Here is a 10,931-nt window from a genome sequence, read left to right on the forward strand (position 1 = left end):
TAACATATTAGCATTGATAGGGGATTGGTTAGTTCACAGAAACCAGAGAGAGGGGATAAATGATTGTTTTGGGGTTGGGAAGCTGTAATTAGTGGAGTTCTGGAACAATCAGTGCTGGGACCACAACTATTCACAATCCATATCAATGACTTGGATGAAGGGAGTGAATGGAGCTGATGTCCCAATGACACTAAGATAGGTGGGAAAGTAAGTTATCAAGACGAGGTAGAGAGTCTGCAAACAGATGGAAACAAGGGAAGTGAGTGGCTAAACATTTGGAATATAACTGCGTAAATGTGAAGGTGTCCACTTTGGCAGGAAGAAGAGAACAGCAGTAAACTATTGAAATGGAGAGAGATTGCACAACTCGGTGCTACAGAGGGATCTGGCTGTCCTGGGACATGAATCACAACAAGTTAGTCTGCAGCTACAGCAAGTGATTAGGAAGACAAATGGAATGTTGGTGTTTATTACAAGGAGAATGGAATATAAAAATAGGGAAGTTTTACTGCAGCTGTACAGGGTCTCGGTGAGACCACATCTGGAATACTGTGTACAGTTTAGGTCTCCTTATTTGGAAAAGGATATCATTGTGTTCGAAGCAGTTTAGAGAAGGTTCACTTGACACATTCCTGGGGTGAAGGGTTATCTTATGAAGAAAAGTTGGACAGGCTGGGCCTGAACCCATTGGAGTTTAGAAGAATGAGATTGTGAGGGGACTGACAGAGTGGATACCAGGAGGATGGTGTCTCTTCTGGGGAAATGAATTGACAGGGGGACAACCGAGGAAGAAAGTGAGAGAGGAAGAGAGACGGAAAGAGCGGTAGGGAAAGAGAGAGAGCAGAGGAGAGAAAGACAGGGAGACAGACACAGAGAGAGTGAGGGGCAGACACTGAGGGATAGATATGGAGGAACTGAGTGAGACTGAGACTGAGGGACAAATATACAGAGAGTGAGAGGCAGAGACCCAGGGACAGATGTCGAGAGACTGCTAGAGACAGTGACTGAGGGACAGATGTTGAAAGACTGAGAGACACAGAGACTGAGAGAGAGAGAAACCACGAGAGTGTGAGAGGCGGAGACTGAGGGGCAGAGACTGAGGGACAGATATTGAGAGAGAGAGAGTGAGAGAGACAGAGAATGAGTGAGGGAGAGAGACGGCGAATGACGGAGAGATATCGAGAGAGTGAGAGAGGCAGAGAGGGAGGGAGAGAGAAGAAGAGGAAGTGAAAGGTGCTGACGTGGTTTCTCTGGGTCAGACCATTTACAAACTGAGGAACAGGCAGTGAGACTCTGACAGGCTGCAGCTTTATAAAGCAGAGCCCAGTGAAGGGAGAGTTTATCAGTAACCAGGCACAGGGACACGACCACACACCATGATTTCAGCCATCCAGCTGCTCTGGCCTCTGGCATTCTGCATCGCAGGTACAAATCTCTCTCCTTCCACCTTGAATATTTTCCTGCTCTCCATTTCAATCCAATTCTCCTGACTTGTGATTGAAGGGAAAATACTGAAAGGAGAGGAACAGTCAGTGTCTCCAACAATATCTCATTGTACAGCGTCTTTCTGTGACAGTTCTTACTTCACTCTGTTTCTCTATTACCCCTCAGGTATCAGTGGAGACATCATCATGACCCAGTCTCCCCCGGTGCTGTCAGTGAGCCTGGGCCAGACCGCCACCATCACCTGTACGGCCAGTCAATCTGTTAGCAATTACGTGAGTTGGTATCAACAGCGAGAAGGACAGAAACCGGCTCTGCTGATCTACTATGCATCAACTCGATTCACAGGAATATCCGACCGATTCACCGGCAGTGGATCTGGGACAAGATTCACCCTGACAATCAGCAATGTACAGAATGAGGATGTCGCTGATTATTACTGTCAGTGCGGTTACAGCTCCTCCTACACAGTGATACAGAGCCTTACAAAAACCCCAACACACACAGCACCACCTCCTGTACTGACACATCCCACAGTTTTATATAATATATAATAATGGACACACAGTCCCACCTCCTGTACTGACACATCCCACAGTTTTATATAATATATAATAATGGACACACAGTCCCACCTCCTGTCCTGACACATTCCACAGTTTTATATAATATATAATAATGGACACACAGTCCCACCTCCTGTACTGACACATCCCACAGTTTTATATAATATATAATAATGGACACACAGTCCCACCTCCTGTACTGACACATCCCACAGTTTTATATAATATATAATAAAGACAAGAAAGGAAACTGGACAAATTATTTGCAGTGTCCACTACACACTCCAGTCCCTGTGGTGTCCACCGCTCGCTGAAGGCCTCGAGTTTCCCTCTTACTCTCCATGTCCACATATGAAGAGCAGCTGAAAGATTCATCATCTCAAATTAGAATTCTCAACTCTCCCAACAAAACACTGAGACATTGAGAGAAACAGAGAGAGAGAAACAGAGAGAGAGAAACAGAGAGAGAGAAAGAGTGAGAGAGAAACAGAGAGAGAGAAACAGAGAGAGAGAAACAGAGAGAGAGAAAGAGTGAGAGAGAAACAGAGAGAGAGAAAGAGTGAGAGAGAGAGAGTGAGAGAGAAACAGAGAGAGAGAAGAGATGAGTGAGTGAGTGAGGCAGAGAGCAGAGGTTTTTGTACAGCTCCTGCACTGGAAGCTGTCAGTGTGCCTTACGTTCGGTAAAGGAACCAAACTCAGACTGAGTAAGTAAAGCCCAATCCTCCGTTATTAACCCTTTCAATGCTGAAACTTTCTCAAACACAAATGTTGAATAGTTGAAGGTGTTGGTGAGGAAGCTGCAGTCAATGAAATGGTTGATTGAAGAACATTGTGTGGAACAGGGAGCCCAGCTGTATTTCTTTCCTTCCATTCCCCCCTTTAAGCAGCAAGATATAAGTAAGCAGCTTTTACCCACCGTGTGGAGGAGATCTGGTCTTTTGCAGACTGTGCTCACATTCCTGCAGCATGGAGTGAAATCACTCTCTAGGCTCCTGTCAGTCTCAGTGTGACACACACAGGCAGAGTTTGATGTGAAGTCGGACTCCCTGTCACACTCTCTGATATAACTGATCACAGCACCAGCACAGTGAGACACCGAGGTGCCACCTCCCCCAGCTTTCACTCTGCTCTCTCCACTCCCTGCTTATCTCTTGCTAAAGTTCTGATGACAAACAGCTACAGCAGGGCCCACAATCCAGTGGCTTCAGTGTTCCAGGCTTTTGGAGAGACTCTCAGTTACTTTCTCTTTGGGACGGGTTCAGTCCAATATTTATCCCGGATCCAACACCACTGAAAATGCTGATTGTTCCCATTGCTGTGTGTGGGATCTTGCTGTGTACATGTTATGACCAGTCCTCAGACAAGGTCCCTCATTTGTTGACTTCCTGAACTGGATCCCAATTTTGTTTTGCTCCTGGGTGAGGAGTAATCAGCTGGATCCCTGACTTTATTCAACCCCGTCCTCGATTGGTCACAACAAGGTTCATTTAAAATGGATCCCTTCACCCGTGGAAACCTTACACAGTCCACATAATCCTTTATTAGCCATTGAATCTCTACAGTGCAGAAGGAGGCTGTTCAGTCCATCGAATCTGTACCAACTCTCTGAAAGAGCTTCTTACCCAGGCTCCCCACCCTCTCCCTGTGACCCTGCGCATTTACCATTGCTAACCCACCTAAAGAACACACTCGGGGCATTTTAGCACGGCCAATCCATCTAACCTGTATTGAATTTTGGGAGGAAACTGGAGCACCCGGAGGAAACCTACACAGACATCAGGTTAACATGCAAACTCTACACAGGCAGTGACCCGAGGCCTGAATTGAACCCAGGTCCCTGGCTGTGAGGCGGCAGTGCTAATCACTGTGTCAACATGCCGCCCCTCTTTTAATTTTTTAGAAGGAGTTATTTTAACCAGGTTTTCTTGAATAAGTTTATTAGTTACTAAATACCTGAGAAAATAATAAACATGTGAAACGCACACACTCTCGCACTGACTAGAAATGAAAAGTATGAGGAGAGTTTGACTAGGTTAGGATTGTTTTCGCTGGAGTTCAGACGAATGAGGGGGGATCTCATAGAGACTTATAAAATTCTAGCGGGATGAGACAGGATAGATACAGGGAGGATGTTCCCGATGTTGGAGAGTCCAGAACCAGTCGCAGTCTGAGGATTCAGGCTAGACCATTTAGGATGGAGGTGAGGAGACATTTCTTCACCCAGAAAGTGGTGAGCCTGTGGAATTCATTACCACAGGAAGTAGTTGATGCCAAAACATTGAATGAATTCAGGAGGCAGCTGGATATAGCACTTGGGGCAAATGGGATCAAAGGTTATGGGGAAAAAGCAGGATTAGGCTATTAAGTTAGATGATCAGCCATGATCGTAATGAATAGTGGAGCAGGCTCAAAGGGCCAAATGGCCTCCTCTTGCTCCTATCTTCTGTGTTTCTGTGTCTATGTTTCTATGTCTTCATAATTCTGTCTTGCTGCAGTTATACAGGGCCTTGGTGAGGCCACACTGGGAATATTGTGCACAGTTTTGTTCTCCTTATCTGAGGAAGGATGTTCTTGCTCTACATGGAGCGCAGACCAGGTTTACCAGACTGATTCCTGCGATAGTGGGACTGACCTATGAGGAGAGATTGAATTAGTTAAAGTTTATATTCACTGGAGTTCAGAAGAATGAGGGGGGAACTCAGAGAAACCTATAAAGCTCCAAAAGGTTAGGGGGATTAGTGAGGTAAATACATGGGGTTATGGGGTAAGAGTCGATGCAGACTCGATGGACCGAATGGACTCCGCCTGCACTTTAGGGATTCTATTGTCCATGTCTGTGCCGGCCACCAAGCACCTATCTATTCCAATCCCATTTTCCAGCCCTTGGTCCGTTGCCTTGTATGCTTTGGAATTTATCTAAATGCATTTTAAATGGTGAGGGTTCCCACCTTCACCACCCTTTCAGGCCGTGAGATCCAGATTCCCAGCACCCTCTGGGTGAAAAGATTTCCCTCAAGACTCTCAAAATGTGCGGCCTCTATAATTAAGGGAAATGGTTCCTCGTATCTGTCTTGCTGCAGTTATAGTAAGATGTCGATATGCGCGATCTCCTTGGAGATTCTCTCCACTTGGAGCCCCAGTTGCGGTGTCGATGGTAGCCATGATATGGAGATGCCGGTGTTGGACTGGGGTGTCCAATGCCGGCATCTCCACATCATTGCTGCAGTTATCCAGGGCCTTGGTGAGGCCACACTGGGAATATTGTTTGCAGTTTTGGTCTCCTTATCTGAGGAAGGATGTTTTTGCAACGGAGGGAGCACAGCAAAGGTTTACCAGACTGATTCCCGGGATAATGGACTGATGTAGGAGGAGAGATTGTTTTGGTTAAGATCATATTTGCTGCAGTTCAGAAGGATGAGGGGAATCACATAGAAACCTATAAAATTGTAACAGGACTAGACATGGTAGTTGCAGGAAGGATGTTCCCAATGGTGGGATTGTCCGTGGTGGGTTCCGTGGTGGGTTCCAGGGGTCACAGTCTGAGGATACGGAGTAAACCTTTTAGGACTGAGGTGAGGAGAAATTCCTTCACCCAGAGAGGCGTAAACCTGTGGAATTCACTACCACAGAAAGCAGTTGAGGCTAAAATATTGTATGTTTTCAAGAAGGAGTTAGATTTAGCTCTTGGGGTGAATGGGATCAAAGGATTTAGAGGTAAAGCAGGATCTGGATACTGATTGGATAATCAGCCATGATCATGATGAATATTGGGGCAGGCATGAAGGGCTGAATGGCCTCCTCCTGTTCCTATTTTCTGTGATTCTATGCAGACCAGCATTTATTACCCATCCCTAATTGCCCTGGTGAAGATGGTGCTGAGGTGGTGGAATAAGTTCTGCTCCAATGAGTATCGGCCCAACCTGCTCAAGCTTTCCTCATAAGACAATCCATTACTCAGTGGAATCAGCCTCGTGAACCATCTCTGAACTCTTTCCAATGCTACTATATCCTTACTTGGGAATGGAGACCAAAAGTGTCCACAATATTCCAGGTGTGATCTTCCCAACGTGCTGTACAGCTGGAGTAAGACATCCCTACTTCTAAACTCATGCTCATTGGAATGAAGAACAACATTCCATTTGCCTTCCTAATTTATTGCTGTTCCTGGATGCAAAGACACACAGATCACTCGACAGAATCTCTCCAGTTTACTAGTATTCTGCTCTATCCTCCTGCCAAAGTGGACAACCTCACACTTTCCCACATTATACTCCATCAGTCAATGTTTTCCCACTCACTGAATCTACCTCTATCCCTTTTCAGACTCTGTATTCACCTCACAACTTGCTTTCCTACTAATCATTTTACCATCAGCAAATTTAGCGACAATCCTCTCATTCCCTTCATCCAGCTCATTAATATAGATTGTAGAGTTAAACCCCAAACAACAACCATCTTCCTTTGTGCTGGGTATAAATCCAGCCAGCACAGAGTTTTCCCCCCTGATTCCCATTGACTCCAGTTTTGCTTGGACTCCTTGATGCCACACTTGGTCAAATCCTGCCTTGATGTCAAGGGCAGTCACTCTCACCTCACCTTTGGAGTTCAGCTCATTTGTCCACGTTTGAACCAAGGCTGTAATGAGGTTGGGAGCTGAGTGACCCTGGTGGAACCCAGACTCAGGGTCAATGGGCAGGTTATTGCAGAGAAAGTGCTGTTCGTTATCGCTGCAGATATATTCAGATCACAAAGAACAAAGAACAATACAGCACAGGAACAGGCCCTTCGGCCCTCCAAGCCCGCGCCGCTCCCTGGTCCAAACTAGACCATTCTTTTGTATCCCTCCATTCCCACTCTGTTCATGTGGCTATCTAGATAAGTCTTAAACGTTCCCAGTGTGTCCGCCTCCACCACCTTGCCCGGCAGCGCATTCCAGGCCCCCACCACCCTCTGCATAAAATACATCCTTCTGATGTCCATGTTAAACCTCCACCCCCTTCACCTTGAACCTATGACCCCTCGTGAACGTCACCACCGATCTGGGAAAAAGCTTCCCACTGTTCACCCTATCTGTGCCTTTCATAATTTTATACACCTCTATTAGGTCACCCCTCATCCTCCGTCTTTCCAGTGAGAACAACCCCAGTTTATCCAATCTCTCCTCATAACTAAGCCCTTCCATACCAGGCAACATCCTGGTAAACCTCCTCTGCACTCTCTCTAAAGCCTCCATGTCCTTCTGGTAGTGTGGCGACCAGAACTGGGCGCAGTATTCCAAATGCGGCCGAACCAACATTCTATACAACTGCAACATCAGATCCCAACTTTTATACTCTATGCCCCGTCCTATAGAGGCAAGCATGCCATATGCCTTATTCACTACCTTCTCCACCTGTGATGTCACCTTCTAGGATCTGTGGACTTGCACACCCAGGTCCCTCTGCATATCTACACCCTTTATAGTCCTGCCATTTATCATATAGCTCCCCCCTACGTTAGTTCTACCAAAATGCATCACTTCGCATTTATCTGGATTGAACTCCATCTGCCATTTCTTTGCCCAAATTTCCAGCCTATCTATATCCTTCTGTAGCCTCTGACAATGTTCCTCACTATCTGCAAGTCCAGCCATTTTCGTGTCATCCGCAAACTTACTGATCACCCCAGTTACACCTTCTTCCAGATCATTTATATCAATCACAAACAGCAGTAACAGCAATAACATTGTGAATAATCAAGATTAGACTGATGGGATGGTTATTGTGTGGATTGGATTTCTCCTGTTTGATGTGGACAATTCATACCAGGCAATTTTCCACATTGCCAGGTTGATGCCAGTGTTGTACCTGCACTGGAACAGCTTGGCTAGGGGCATGGAATGTTCTGGAGCACTAGTCTGCAGGACTTCCGGAGGAGGTCGAGATGGATCATCTACTCGGCACTTCCGGCTAAAGATTACTGTGAATGCTTCAGCCTTATCTTTTGTACTGATGTGCTGGGCTCCTCCATCATTGAGGATGGGGATATTTGTGGAGCCTCCTCCCCCAGTGAGTTGTTTAATTGTCCACCACCATTCACTGGATGTGGCAGGACTGCAGAGCTTTGATCTGATCCATAAGTTGTGGGATGGTTTAGCTCTGTCTATCACTTGCTGCTTCTGCTGTTTGACACACAGTCCTGTGTTGTAGCTTCACCAGGTTAACACCTCATTTTTCAGTACGTCTGCTGTTGCTCCTGCCATGTCCTCCTGCACTCTTCATTGAACTGAAAGCAGCAGAGAATCCACAGAAACGGACTGATGCTTCAAATCCCACTCCTGAGATGGTGGTGGCAGATGCTATAGAAATGTAATTCTGTCTTTGAGCTTGTGGATTCCTGATCCTTGCCCATTGTCCACACACTCGCAGCCTCCAGGGTTCATGGGGGCATTCGGAACAGAGACCTTTACTGATCCCCGGACACTGGGACTAATTCTAGCCTCACCCTTAAACTCAGGCCAGTGCTGTGCGGTAAGGTGTGCAATGAAATCTAGAAGCTTCTACACTGACAGCCAATCAGAATGCTGTGTGAACTGTGTTGATCCAAGTCTGCTCCAATGTTCTGGGATAAAGTTCTCCTGATCTGTGTGTGATCTGAGGTTTGTTGATGCTCAACCTGTTTCCCCCAGACAGACTGAGCAATAGTTCCAGCTTCCTGACTGGTTAACAGTCTCTTAAAAGGGACACTGTGTCTTTAAATACTCTCACTATTAACCATTTCAGTGCTGAATTTGTAGTAACCTTCTTTACAAATGTTTCAGTAACATTGCAAAATGATTCAACCAGCTTCAAATCAAACCTTTACCCCCAGACTCTGAACTACTTTGAAATCCAACTTGTCACTTTCCCTCAGACCCCATCAGGTTTTAATTTTAAACAATGGTACAGCATTATCCGTCCTCCAGTCCTCCCACACCACACCTGTAGCCAGAGAGGATTGGGAAATAATGGTCAGAGTCTCTGCTTTTTCTTCCCTTGCTTCCCTTCGCATCCTGGGATACATTTCACCCGGGCCTGGGAATTTTTCCACTTTCAAAGATGATAAGCACATTAATATCTCCTTTCTCACTATCATTATCCCATTAATTATTTCACAATCCCTCTCCTCCTGAAATACAATGTCAGCTTTGTCCCTCTCATTTGTGATATCTAATGTAAATTATTCGTTCAGAACCATCTCTGTGCCTTCCCCCTCTGCACACAAGTTACCTTGTTGCTCTCTAACCTGCCCTATTCATTCCTTAGTTATCCTCTTTGCAATGTCCCACGCTATTGCTTTGTTTGAATATATTTGTTCTGAACTCTATCTCCAGCTCGAATATCCTCCCACTGCTCTGACACTGATTTACCTTCAAGTTGCTGTTTCCGGTTCATTTTGCCAAATTCCAGTTGAGTGAAATTGGCCTTTTCCTAATTTAAAACTTTTACACTTGATCGATCTTTCCTCTTTTCCATAACTACTCTAAATCGTTAACTTTATGATGATCATTATTACCTAAATGTTCCCCCACTCATACACCTTCCAGCTACCCAGATTTGTTCTCTAAAATTACCCCAAACTGCCCCTTCTCTTGTTGGGATTGTTCCGTCCTGGTTAAAACAGTTCCCTGGAATAGATTTTCGGAATTGTGCAATGTTGAAACACTGACACTGATTTGATCCCAGTTTATATTCGGGAAGTTGAAAACCCTGAAAATGGCAGTGATTAAAATTCCTTCTCTTCTCTTTCAGCCCGTGAGAATTCACAACCCACGCTGACCCTGCTGCCCCCCTCCCCGGAGGAGGTCAAGACCAAGGGCACTGCCACCCTGGTGTGCCTTGCCAATCACTTCTATCCCGATGAGGTGGAGGTGAAGTGGAAGAAGGACGGTGCAGCCATTTCCAACGGGGTTCAGACCAGCAACTACCTGCGAGCTTCAGACAACACCTACAGCGTCAGCAGCCTGCTGACCCTCTCTGGCTCCGACTGGGAGTCCAACGCCCGCTTCTCCTGTGCCCTCACCCACGTGAGCCTCTCCTCTCCCCTCAGCAAGAGCGTCACTAGATCAGAATGTGCCTAGAGTGTTAGAGACAGTCCACAGAGGAGACACAACTTGGAATAGAACAGGGGTGAGCTGGGAGGGCAAAGGTCATTGTCAGCACTGAATTACAACTCCCTTCTCGGGACTGGGCCTCAGACACTTCTGAGGGTCAGGGGTTAAAGCACATTATTGGGGCAGTGTAGAGGGAGCTTTACTTTGTATCTAACCCCATGCTGTACCTGGCTTGGGACTGTTTGATAGGGACTGTGTAGAGGGAGTTTTACTCTGTTCCTGTCCTAGGACTGTTTGATGGGGACAGTGCAGACTCGTGATAACAAGTATAACCTCTGGAAGATGCTGAAGAGTGTCAGCTGTACAATAATAATGTGACCCTGTGAAGTGTCTGCTTCAGTAAACCAGACCTCCTTCCTGCTCACCCTGCAGTTACAATTGAAGCTTTAGTCACTGTTTAAAGGGACAGGATTCTCATGTTATTGAGAAAATCTCCACAAGTGTTTTAATAAACCTCCATTCTCCCTGTGAATTTCTCCAGCTTCCTCTGGCTGGGCTGTTTTTTCTGTCAATGTCAATGTGTAAAAGGTAATAAACATTAAGAATATTCCGTTTCTGTCTGGTGAGTGCTTTGGAAATGTCCCACCTCCCCATCAGCTAATTGGCTGCATTTCACCAAGTGATTGTCCTGATTGGCTGCTTGGCCTGTCAATCAATGACACATCAGCAGAAGATTGGATTCAAAGCCAATGATCATTCATTTGAAAATGATCAGTTTGATCTGGAATCTCTTGAGTGACAAGATTGAAAACAGAAAAGAAACTGAAAGTTGCTGGGATTAAACCATCACA

General features: G+C 45.9%; 1 gene segment (V, D, J or C); it reads left to right on the forward strand.

Moving 5' to 3' along the window:
• The first annotated feature begins 1,222 nt into the window (after positions 1-1,222).
• On the forward strand, positions 1,223-10,685 carry LOC144497138 (Ig kappa chain V region Mem5-like). The segment is given in 4 exon segments: positions 1,223-1,425; positions 1,612-1,913; positions 2,668-2,713; positions 9,779-10,685. Coding segments are annotated over 4 exon segments (726 nt in total).
• The last annotated feature ends 246 nt before the right edge of the window (positions 10,686-10,931 follow it).

Source organism: Mustelus asterias, chromosome 8 (assembly GCF_964213995.1).
Source record: "Mustelus asterias chromosome 8, sMusAst1.hap1.1, whole genome shotgun sequence".
NCBI lineage: Eukaryota > Metazoa > Chordata > Chondrichthyes > Carcharhiniformes > Triakidae > Mustelus > Mustelus asterias.